The 11,669-nt window shown below is 53.9% G+C and overlaps 6 protein-coding genes across 6 annotated transcripts in view; 2 read left to right on the forward strand and 4 right to left on the reverse strand.

Moving 5' to 3' along the window:
* The window catches only part of VDAG_03782 (uncharacterized protein), a gene marked incomplete at both ends in the record, with an annotated part of 1,146 nt that extends 454 nt beyond the window's left edge, over positions 1-692 (reverse strand). Inside the window, 2 exons of the mRNA XM_009653866.1 lie at positions 234-546; positions 642-692. Coding sequence (XP_009652161.1) covers positions 234-546; positions 642-692 — 364 coding nt within the window. The remainder of the gene's footprint in view (positions 1-233; positions 547-641) is intronic.
* Positions 693-1,464: 772 nt separating this feature from the next.
* On the reverse strand, positions 1,465-2,430 carry VDAG_03783 (uncharacterized protein; the record flags this gene model as incomplete). Its single annotated transcript, XM_009653867.1, has 4 exons — positions 1,465-1,780; positions 2,028-2,042; positions 2,121-2,202; positions 2,406-2,430. 4 exons carry the CDS (start codon positions 2,428-2,430, stop codon positions 1,465-1,467), a joined length of 438 nt encoding a protein of 145 aa, XP_009652162.1.
* A 797-nt stretch (positions 2,431-3,227) lies between these two features.
* On the forward strand, positions 3,228-4,253 carry VDAG_03784 (uncharacterized protein; the record flags this gene model as incomplete). The annotated part of the gene is made up of 1 exon (XM_009653868.1): positions 3,228-4,253. The coding sequence occupies one exon, from the start codon at positions 3,228-3,230 to the stop codon at positions 4,251-4,253; it is 1,026 nt and encodes a 341-aa protein (XP_009652163.1).
* Positions 4,254-5,664: 1,411 nt separating this feature from the next.
* On the forward strand, positions 5,665-6,393 carry VDAG_03785 (uncharacterized protein; the record flags this gene model as incomplete). Its single annotated transcript, XM_009653869.1, has 1 exon — positions 5,665-6,393. The coding sequence occupies one exon, from the start codon at positions 5,665-5,667 to the stop codon at positions 6,391-6,393; it is 729 nt and encodes a 242-aa protein (XP_009652164.1).
* A 343-nt stretch (positions 6,394-6,736) lies between these two features.
* VDAG_03786 (TOXD protein) lies at positions 6,737-7,771 on the reverse strand (the record flags this gene model as incomplete). Its single annotated transcript, XM_009653870.1, has 1 exon — positions 6,737-7,771. The coding sequence occupies one exon, from the start codon at positions 7,769-7,771 to the stop codon at positions 6,737-6,739; it is 1,035 nt and encodes a 344-aa protein (XP_009652165.1).
* A 1,889-nt stretch (positions 7,772-9,660) lies between these two features.
* Positions 9,661-11,147, reverse strand: VDAG_03787 (uncharacterized protein; the record flags this gene model as incomplete). Its single annotated transcript, XM_009653871.1, has 3 exons — positions 9,661-9,752; positions 10,145-10,658; positions 10,740-11,147. The coding sequence occupies 3 exons, from the start codon at positions 11,145-11,147 to the stop codon at positions 9,661-9,663; spliced, it is 1,014 nt and encodes a 337-aa protein (XP_009652166.1).
* Positions 11,148-11,669: the final 522 nt, after the last annotated feature.

Genomic DNA, 11,669 nt, shown 5'->3' on the forward strand with positions numbered 1-11,669 from the left:
TTGTCGAGCGCACCTGGCCGTCGAGAATCAGCAGATGTTTGCACAGGGGGAGCAATTCCGGGCAGAGAGCCTACTAATTTCGGGAACATTTCGCACTGCGCCCGAGGAGACGAAGACGACGCGCGATTGGGAAGCGACCAGCTTCTCGCGCAATTGGTGCAGCAGGTAGTGTTGTGCTTCCGCTGGTTAGCAGTTCGTCTGTCACCTCACGGGTGCAGGAAACGAATACGTACAAAGATGATTGACGATGTAGGACTCGCACCACTTGGATCCATGAGGACCAGGCTCCTCGGCGCTGTTGGAGATGGCGGCATTGAGCAGCACGTAGTCGATCTTCTGCTGGCCCAGCGTCTCGAGTGTCTGTTGAGCAAAGGTTTTCACCCCCCTGAGGTCTGCAAGCTCCAGAGGCAGGACCGTGACATTGTGCTTGGACTCGTCGAATTTGAGGTCACCAAAGGCCTTCTGGGCACCCTCGGCGTTCCGCGCGCCTAGGATGACACGGTAGGGCTGAGTTTGCTGGAGAAGCTGCTTGATAGCTTCGAACCCCTGAGCAGGTCTCTGTTAGTTCGTGTCCAGGATTCTAACATTCCCCGCCTTGCTTGGGGTCCCCAAATGTGCTCCTGCGCCAGGACACGACTCACGAGTCCAGAAGAGACGCCCGTGGCGACGATGGTTTTCGCGAGTGCAGACATGGTGGGGGGGAGGCCAAGAGGCTGAGATGATTGCAACAAGCTTGAATAAGAAAGTTGGGCCTGGGGAAGCTCTCAGTCTTTAATATGAAGCTCAGCTGGGAATGCGGGGCTACACAGATCCGTGGACACTGACTTCAGCCCTGGAAAAAACATCCACGAGTCCATGACGCATGCAGTTCAACCAATGTATGATAAAGCTCTACGACGCTGACCAATACATAAAAGTGGCACAGCAACAATTTCACGTCAGAGCAGACACGCGGTGATTAGCGAAAAACGGCCAGAGTAGTAGGTGAGGCATGGGCGCCCTGGATTGGTGTAAGCCGACTGCATGAAGCGTGCCCCACCATTGACCAGCGTGAAGCCGACTAACAGACTTATGTTGCCATAGTCGCCGCAAATGACAATACTCCAATTCCCACATGCAAGCAATGCAAGTTGAGGGGGCTTTGAGCTCTCCCAGTCAGTGAAACACGGCTTTGCTTGGAGTGACTGGGCTTTACTTGCAGCCTTGGGAAGATGACGTTCGAAATGCAGCAGCCGCGATCACGAGAACGAATCTGCTTGCGACATCACACTATAAACAGTCCCGAGCATAGATGGTGTGAATCCTCAGATTCATTCTTTTAGAGTTGCTGATATGCTACCTGCAGTGACTTCCTTGGGCAATGGGTATGCAGAGCTCTTCTCCAGTGATATCATTGTTGTCGAGGCAAAGAGCCAAATTTTCCCTTTCGCTCCCGCTCGGCCCTCTGTTTATCAGAGCCAGCACTCAACGACGGATCTCATCATATTCAATGGTGTCCCTGGAGGTGTATTTGCCAATAGCACCCTGCCGTCCGACCGACTCATCGTTGCCCATGGCAAGAGAGCCTGCTTTGCGGGGACACATGCAAGCGTCGTTGTCACAAACAGAGTTGTGGATAGGGTTCCATCGATCGCAACAGACAGGATCCTGGTCGCGGCTCTCGATATTGTTCTTGCACTGCCAGTGCTTGAGGTCAGCGTCTCCGTACTTGGTCTGACGCATCTTGATGGTGTCGGTGGATATGTTTAGGTGTGCTTGAAAGGGTTGAAGTCTTGTTGTCCTGTGGTTTTGGGTTCTTGAGAGTAGTTTTTGGTTCCTTTTAATCTTCAGAAATCAGAAGCCAAAGATACGATTTTATACATCCTAGCGAAATCTTGGTAGCTTGGGTGAATGGCTGGAAAACGCCCTGTGCTGGTGATACTGCTCTGAACTGATGAATGGAGGACCACCAATTCACACTCTGAACCCATATGAATTTCCGGCATCTTGTGGTACGTCAGCTCCGGAACATTTTAATCACAACTTACTGAGTTGTGATTGTTCTTGACTTAATGTTCAGTAGTTGGTTTGCACTCAGACTTGTAGCAGGCCGCATCAATCAGGTCAATTGCTTGACTCACTCTGAATGAAGCCCCTGGCTTCTATTGCAAGTGCCTGGGGTCCGATTTGACGAGAAACCGACACACAGAGCCGTTGCAATGACTGGAAATAACAGTTCGAGTAGTCACTGTCACGGATTAGACAAGTCGAAGTTGTTTATGCCCGGGGCCTATAACTCTATGAATGCAGCCCAGTTGAATCAACGCCGCATCCTTTTTGCTCAATTGGATAGCTGCCGTAAGGCATTTATGACCGTGTGAAGGTTGTCACCAGACCCCTTCGGAGACACCGGAACAGTCACTTACGCATTTGACGTTTACCGAAATACATAGTACAATGGAAACGATGGAAATAATACGTTGGCAGGCACTGCGTCGACGAGGTAGTCAGAATTAATATCTAGGGGACTTTGATTCACTTTTTCCACTGAAAAATGGCCAGAAGCCATGGCTCAGCAATGTCCTCTAGTCATTGCTTTGCGTAACTCACTAAGAGTCACCTTGCGCTGATCATCCTGATCTGCCAAGCTACATCTTATTGCACTCCAAGCAATTCGGTTTTGAGACTCTGAATTGCTTTGTACTAACTGTAGAGCCCGACCAGCCAAAGCGTCTAATCATTGCCATGATACATTCGCATCCGACGGTACTTCATACACAAATACAGGCTTTGTAGACTTCCGTCGGCTGTTCTTGAGATCGACCTGGAGACTTCTCAATCGGAATGCGGGGTCTCTGCAAACTACTCCAGGAAATGATCCTTTTCGTGGGGTGATTCAGCGGTCAATAGGCTGATTCGTGGCGATTGGCGAGCAAATTCGCCGTATTGGGGCATGATGCCCCCAATGCCACCCAGCTCGGTCCATCTACGAACGAGACAGACCCTCCGAGCGATCTGGAAGAGTGTTACCAGGTAAGTGCTCGGGGCCAGAAGCTTAAAAACATTGATATCCGTCTAGCTGGGCTGAAGTGTCCATGACTCGGCTCGAGCCGAATTCTTCATCCATAGTCGTCAACATGAAACGATCGTTGACTTTTCTCATCCTCTGCCTAGCAGGGCTCTGTCTCGGCAAGAAATCATGTCGGTCTGACGACGATTGTAGCCTGAACGGCGTTTGTTCTTGCAACATGGGCTGCGTCTGTGACTCGGGCTGGCGAGGTGTTGACTGTAGTGAGTTGGATCTCCAGCCTGTCGAGAGGTACACGGGCTATAACTACACAAACATCACCATGGATTATTACTATCGCGACGGAGGCGGAAACTCCTCTTGGGGCGGCCACATTATCCAGGATCGAGAGGATAAGAAACTCTTCCACCTGGTCGTCGCCCAATTTCCCTACGGCTGCGGCCTCTCTGCATGGCGGCCTTTCAGCACGGTCATCAGAGCTGAGTCTCGAACTGGTCCTCGAGGTCCGTATCACTTTGCACAGGAGCTGTTCAGTACCTTTCACCACAACCCAACGACGATATGGAGCCCCGCCGACGAAATGTACCTCATGTTCTTCATCGGATTTCCTTGGGAGGTTCCCGACACCTGCAAGTCGACCAAGAGGAACAATACGATTTCCGTTTCCAGTTCGCCCGACTTGCGTACCTGGGGCGAGTCCTATCCTCTCGTCGTCAATGTTACAAACCCTGCTGGTTGGCCCCTCTGGACGCCAGAAAATCCAACATCGGAGATTCTCTTGGCCGCTGAAAAGAACAACATCTACCATTCTGACAGGTGGAATGGACCGTACGAGCTCGAGGTAGAACCCGGCAACATTGAAGTTCACCCCAGTCTCCGCAGCGAAGACCCGTTCTTGTGGCGCGATAAACGGGGTCATTGGCACATTCTTCAGCACCACATGATCGATATCCCTGAGGCAAAGGGACCCCACGTTGGAGCCCATGCCTATGCCAGAAAGTGGGAGGGTCCGTGGACGTATAACAACATCACGTTGGCGTACAACACGACAGTGGAGTTTACAGATGGAACGAAGACAGACTACTACCGTCGAGAAAGGCCCAAGCTGTTCTTCAGCGATGATGGAGAGATGACGCCGCTCTACCTTGTGAACGGTGTTCAGGAATTCGATTCCAGAGCCTCTTACACTCTGATCCAGCCTATTGGAGCCGCATCTAAAGAGTTTGAGAAGTCTTTGGGTTTTTGAACTAGGTTCCAGGAGACATGATTCAACACTGCGGGAAATTGCACGCTGGTGAGCACATGCATCTGCATTTTCAAGTCAGCAGTCTCTCAACATAGGTACTTGAACGCGAACCAAGCTAGCATCATATGGCAGGCGCAGTGCAAACTGCAGATGCAACATTCAAGCCATCCGTGTAAGGGCTATGTGATCTGAACCCAGTTCGTTGACTTGATGCTGAGGAGACCCCCCACCCCCCGGGGGATCTGTCGTCATGCTCAGAATTCTTCCCCTTCCCCCACCTGAATCTCATCTGCGTAAGGCCAGAGGGAACCTCTGACAGGTATCCACCTATCTAGACTGTTGGCTTCTGCGAACGCGAAAGACCGTAGACGCTCGTGATGAGCTGTCGCCTCGTAGGCCCGTGCCCACTTATCTATATATATGCCTACGTGGCCTTCTAACCCAGGTAGAGTAATTCATCTATCTTACACCTACAGAACAGCTACCTAGCATCTGTTGTGTGTTCCTGGCGTGACGCCTGCCTGGTCCCCAAGACCCGACTCTATTACTAGCCGCACTAGAGCCGTAGCCATTTCTGTGCGTAACACGCGTTCTATGCGGGCTATCTTGGTCTTATTATAGAGACTTCTCCGACGTAATACTACCCTTACTAGTTTATCGATAGGAGAGCGGATAGGATCCCGAGCTTTCTAGTAGGTATGGTCGTATGTGTATGAAGAAGAGTGTTGTGCAGAACATGAATCAACGTGGGATGCTGGTCCTGACTTATCTTGGCACCTAATTCCCTGAGCCCCTCAAGCTGCAGCTGGTCGCAATATGGGGGAAGAGGCATAGGAACAACTATGCGCGCTTGAGCTGCATTGATATTGTGAGGCTGCAGGCGATGTGAACACGGTTATCGTGAGAATGTCGACCTAGGTCGCACTGCTAGATGATCTTTTTTGGAAGCAGAAACAGGGTCTAGCCTCGACATGATATGGGGTCCCAGCCGCTGGGTTGCGACGTTGGACCAACCGATCGATGCAACCCTAACCCTGGACCCCGCTGCAGATACGTCATTTCGGCCAACGGTTGTGGCGCCACTCACGACCACTGACATCAACGGGCATGACGTCAAAATCCAGAACCAATCGACTCAACATGGCCACGAATCCTAGGCCTTGACCCAGCTGTAAACAAGTTTGTCGAGCCCCGGGATGGACAGCAATCCTGGCAGCACGGCCGAGTATGCTGTGCATCATGGCCTCTGACGCGTTGCTGTGCTGCTTCTTCAAGAGCCTTTTCCCGTCGTTGTCGTTCATCTGGAGCATTGCTTCCTCATCCATCGCAGTCATCAACCCGGTATAGCTATATTCCACGAATTTCATTCCAGCACCCATCTAGCAACTCGACCCCAAATCACACTCTCAAGATGCCTTCCATGCTCGGTCTCACCACGGACAAGTCCCCGCACGGACTGAACAGCAAGGAGCCCTTCATGGGCGAACAGAACCACGACAATGACGACATGGGCAAGCAGCTTGCCCGACGCGCCGGCGACTCTCTCACCAAGGCCTACAATGGCAAGAAGGACAAGAAGAAGTCCAGCCGCCGAAAGCACTCACGCCGCGACAGCGGTCACGGCGACAGCGAGGACGACTCTGACAATGACGTCAATGCCTCTCGGAAGCGAGAGGAGCGCATCCGCCAGCATGAGGAGGACGACGAGGAAGAGGGTGACCGCCCCAACACCATCAAGGAGCGCAACTCCAAGGCCGCCATGGAGGGTGAGACGCTCTTCTGGCGCGCCCTCTGCGACAAGCCCTCCAGCGCCTTCAAGTACATGGGCAAGGATGCCGTCGTGTCCAACTATCTTCTCTTCGGCGACAAGAACCCCAGAGGTCCCAAGACGGAACCCACCCTAGAGGAGGCCCTCGAGGATTGCGAGGGACCTCTGAGCTACAGGATACACAAGTCGTACACTGTTGAAATTGGTCTCATGGCTGTCGCCGTCGTCTACGACGTCACCCTCTACCGCAGCCACGGGCCGCCGGCCCGTGACGGCACCGTCAAGATGAAGGTACAGCAGGCCACGGTGACGAGCACGTGGAGGCAGGTTGCCAGCGGCGACTATGTTCTGGCCTCATCCATGTGCGGTTGAAACATGTATGAATTATAACGTCTGTATGGTATCGGACTGGTGCGGGGCGTTCTTGGGCTTCTCTAGTATTCGGCATGCACCCTATGTTCATGACTTTCGGGTTCTGTAATTGACAATCCACTATGTTGGTAAATCGCTTTGTTCGACGTTGGATGTTTTTTGTCATCCAAGTGATGTGGACGATAATTCTGACGCCGAGCGGTATCCACGAATAACAACCACGCGCATCTGGTTACGTAGGACTCTTCTTAATTCTACTACCGCTTGTGAACCGAACGAAAACAAGTTCATCGACCTGCGCTACCTGCTATCGAGACCCTGTCCAACAAGGCTTCCAGAGAACTCAAGCCTTCTCATCAATGTTGAACACCAGCTTCTCGCCGCTGACTTTCTTCTCTTCCAGCAGCTTAAGGCCTTCTAGAATGCCGCCCAGTCCGCCAGCGAGAACCTTGGGCTTGTGCACCTTAACCTGGCCTTCAGCCAAGAGGTTGTCCGCAAGCGGCAAAAAGTTCTCGGCAAACGCCCTATCCTCCTGGCTTCCTTTCCACGAGCCGAAACCCTCAAAGTCTTCGCCAAAGATGGTGTATCCAAGGGTCCAGCGATCCTTGACATTCTCCCTCTCAATCTTGATCGCGAGAAGGGAAGAGTAGTCTCCGCCCTCAGTGGAAATGGCGTCATCGCAGAACTTGGCAGCGGACTCGGTGGCAATCGTGTCAAGAACCAATTTCAGATTGTTGTTGGTGAACTTACGGATCTCCACGCCAGCCGCGGGGTCTCGTGAGTTGAAGACAGCGTCGGCTCCAAGGGACCTGAGCAGATCAAAGTTGTGGGGTGATGCCGTCGCGATGACCTGGTACCCCGAGAGCTTGGCAAACTGGATGGCGAGCGTGCCGGTAGCCGTGGACCCGCCGTAGATGAGGAGAGGGACGGGTGTGGCGATCGGTGCGGTCGGCAGGTTCAACTTCAGGCTCTGATACAGGCTCTGGCCGACAGTTGCTACGCCGACGCCGAGCGTTGACGCCTCTTGGAAGCTCAGGTTGTTAGGGATGATGTTGCTGAGATCGCCCTTGACCATGATGTACTCGGCAAACGCGCCGTCCTCATGCTGAACCGAATTGCCGCCGTGGACAAACCCGTAAACGCGATCGCCATTCTTGAAAGGCTTTTTGATGCCAGTGCCGACCTCTTCGACGATGCCAGCATAGTCGCAGCCAATGAGAGAACCAGCGTCGGCGATGTGCTTAATGTGCACCCAGTCGGTGGGGTTGAGGGCCACACTGACCGTCTTGACTAGCATGTACTCATCCCTTGGTTTGGGGAGAGGCCTATCAGTGACAAGGCTGGCCTGGCCTGGAGAAGTGACGACGATGGCCTTCATTTTGAATACAGACACTGTAGTGAATTGGATGACAAGACGGAGGGAGAAATTGGTGAGCACTGGGACTGAGATTCTGCGAGATTTCGATTTCTTTTTTATACCGCTCGTCATCGATGCCAACAGCACTATGCATGCGGGAGGTAATCCACTTGGCGTCATGTGTATTAATCAGTCAGAGACTGCCTTATAACGTTATGACTTAGAGGTGGGGTTGCTTTACCCATTTGGGCACTTCGTCATCGGCTATCCTCTGTATGATTGGTTTCCGCCCTGGATTAAGGAAGAGATCTGCCCTATGCTTAGCAATTGGCAGTCAAAGCTGTTCCGTCAGGGACTTGGTAGTAAGTGTTGACGGTACAGATGTATAGTCAGCCCCGTCTCTTTGCTACCTATAGCTGTAGGACTTGGCACTAGCCCTAAGCATAACGTCCAAATGCTCGTGGGTAACGATATTTGGTTGTTTAGCAATCCCAATCGTGCATCACCGGCTTGAGGGGGGGCAACAGTGGCTGCAGAGCGGTCAAAATGCCTGAGGGCTAACATGCTGTGCCGACCAAGGAAACCTCTCGCTGTTGTTGAATTTGCGAGACCTGATTGACCTGGAAGAGATATCCTTGAGAAGTACTGCGTGGCATTGAGGCAGGGCAAACACGTGCTGCTAGCTCTTACGCCAACTCGACGAGTTCCCGATCGATGTGAGAGGGGTTAGTATTCTCATCTACAGACAGCCAGAGCCGCAGAACCTGTAGTACATGCTGCTGGCCCTAGCAGAAGCTTTCTTTAAGCGATTCAGGCATTCCCCGAGGATCAAAAGCGTACCCAGAAGATGTCTGCTGAATGATAGCAGCACCTGCTAGAAAAGATCATGACCTGGAGGCCTGTCTCGTCCTCAGCTTCAGGGCCACTTTCCACGAAGACAGTGTCTTGGTCAATGTTGAGAAACCAGTCCGAGCACTACATCACAGAAGCAATTGCAAAAAGCGGGCTGTCACATCAGGCGGACAAGACACGCAATTTCGTCCTCAACCTGTTACTCACGACAGCAAGGGCTCTTGAACTTGCGAGGGGCAGAATCGAGACGATCAAGCCAGACGTTGAAGTTGATATGACGATGATTGTCTCAAGACGGATCTCGGTGTTCTGGCACCCGCTTGAGTCGAAACAAGGAGGCAGGTGTGATCCCCAGTCGCGGCCAAAGCCCGACTGCAACGCAACATCCGTCGGAACCAGAGCTTAGACCGGCTGCCTCGAGTCAGCGTGGAAAAGCACCACCGTCATTGCCAAGCAACACAGACGGTCAAATGTGTCGAGGTGCCAAGAGGGCCGAGTACGACTTTGATTACGCTCAGGCTCGCCTCATACTGTGAAGAGCTCTGGGCACTGCAACAGTTTGTAAACACGAAACCTTGTAGTAAACAGGAAACAGCTGCCCCCTTCTACCCAATCAAGCCCGCGCCATCGCAGTCTAGATGGTGGCGTAGGGGGTCAGATCGCGTCGCACACGTGGCGTTGGAGGTTCCCGGTGGTTGTGTCCCGTCTCCAACGGAACCGCCACTAATCGGGGTTCGTCCGACTCCTCGTACACAGCGTCCTGACTCGCGGGACCGGCTTAAGCTTCGACAGTGCATTGGGGGGTAGATGACGAATTTCCGAGTTCGCATGGTCTGCACAAGGCACTCGGGTCATCTGTGCCGACTTGATCAGTAACTGTGGTTCCTCCGAGCAGGCCCAGCGAGCGACTGAGGACTTAGCTGTAAGGCTGAATCGATCCGAGTCTGCAAATTCTAAGAGGCGGGGAGCGCTGGTGGGCGAAAGAGTCACTGGGTCACCGTGGTGGATATCCCGCACTTCAACGCCGGAACCAAGCTGAAGCTGTGGCTTGACAGCAATTACGCACTCGCCGAGTCTGGCAGAGATGACGACTCCTCATCCTCGTTCATCGTCTGCCAAGTCTGCGCCGCAGCAGAAGCAGAGATGTTGCCTGGATGCCAAGTTTTCAAGCATCGCATAGATGAGAGGCCCAACAAGGGAATATCCCAACGATTCGGTTCCGAGCCACATTGGGATATGTGCCCCTGATAGCACTTGCTCTTGCTCTTTGCGCTGCTCGGTACATACTTCAGGCGGCACAAAGAAACAACATCGTAGCAGGCAGAGCAGGGGGGAAACAACATCGTAGCAGGCAGAGCAGGGGGGAAACAAGCTTGAACAAAGTGGAATATTTTGGGTATCATTGTGCATGCAATCAGTCCGGCGATCTCCTCGGTGCCGTCCCCCACCGATCGTACCACCTCTTCTTCCTCCCCCTTCCCCCATCTCGATCCCTCGGCCTCCCAATGCTCCAGCGCCTGTCGCCCCAGTCCCTCCTCTCACCGCGCAAGCCGCCCCTGACCTGCCCCTTGCCCTCCTCCTCGACAACCTGCAGGCTATACGCGCCCGCCGCCGACCTCGTCTCGCCGTCCCGGCCCAGGCCAAACGCGACGTACGTCTCCCGCGGCGCAGGCGGCACCTCGTACAACATGCCCGTCCTCGAGTTGAACGAGAACATCCTGTTGCCCGCCTCCCCCGGCGACAGCGGCGGCAACTGCCCGGCCGCGGCGGCCACAATGTCCGTCAGCTCGAGCGTGACGCCGTTCTGCTGCTGCTGCTGCTGTCCGTGCGGCGTGCTGACGCGCACGCGTCGCCGGTAGGTCTGGTCGAGGTCGGCCTCGACGTCGTCGGTCATGCTCGAGGCCGTCCGGACGCCGCCGCCGCTCGAGTCGAGCGATTCGGTAAAGGTGCCCTCGGCGATGACGCCGCAGTTGCGGTTGCGCGCAATCTTGCCGATGAGATCGGCCATGGACATTTCAATGTTGAGCTTGACGATGTACGCTAGGGGGTGCACTTGCTAGAGGGGAACGGTGTTAGCCTTCGAGGACAACGAGTGGCTCGATGCTACCGCCGGAGCAGCAGCAGCAGCAGCACATACCATGTACACAAACGAGTTGCCAAGGCTCATCATGCCAATGATAAAGACGTCCATGCTCAGGGAGAAGCCAACGATGAACATGTTGAAGCGGACGAGGGAGCGGTACTTGGTGAGGCCGTGCATGATGAGGTTCTTCTTGACAATGTGGATAAAGTAAAAGTTGAGCATGGCGTCGACGACGAGGTAGATGCCCTTCTCGCAGCGGTCCCACCACTCGTTGATGTGGACGTAGCGCTCCGAGATCTGCAGGCGCGCGGGGATCCAGATGCAGTAGACGGATATGTTGACGAGGGTGATGAGGGCGGCGATGCCCCATTTCAGGCGCGAGGCCCGGTTGGGGTCCGTCATGAGGATGGCGCATCGGTTGACGATGATCTGGAGGAGGAACTGGACCTGGAGCGCCCACATGGTCACTGGCAAGGGGGGGGAAGGCCCCGTGTTAGTGCTTTGCTTCCTGTCTGCCAAGCCGACACATGACGATGACGGGATCGGGGGAGGGTTCACCCACGGATGGTAAAGTAAAATGCAAAGCTGGAGGGACGGTCAGCCTTGTGTGTTCTTCTCGCATGCATTGCACCCCCGTAGCCGCAGGATGCAGCGGCAGTCACAAACGCCAGGACTGAACCCCTGCAAGACCAAGCCGTGCAACGAAAATGGACAAACCAAAGAGAAAGGGGCCAAGATTTGAGGCAACGTACCTAGGGGGTATAACGTGGAGCAGATACAGGAAACAGATAATAGCAAAGACGAGGCAGACGGCAATCTCGAGCCAGATCATCCACACATAGGCATTGCGCCAGACGCGCATACCGTGACGGCGCCACACATGTTTCGTCTGCTTCGCGGCCGTCCATGTCGTCAGCCAGCCAAAGCCAATGGTGAAGCCGAGGGCGAGTGAGGCGATGATGATGTCGTAGCGGGAGACCTCGA

This window comes from Verticillium dahliae, genomic scaffold (assembly GCF_000150675.1).
Source record: "Verticillium dahliae VdLs.17 supercont1.6 genomic scaffold, whole genome shotgun sequence".
In the NCBI taxonomy this organism is placed as follows: domain Eukaryota; kingdom Fungi; phylum Ascomycota; class Sordariomycetes; order Glomerellales; family Plectosphaerellaceae; genus Verticillium; species Verticillium dahliae.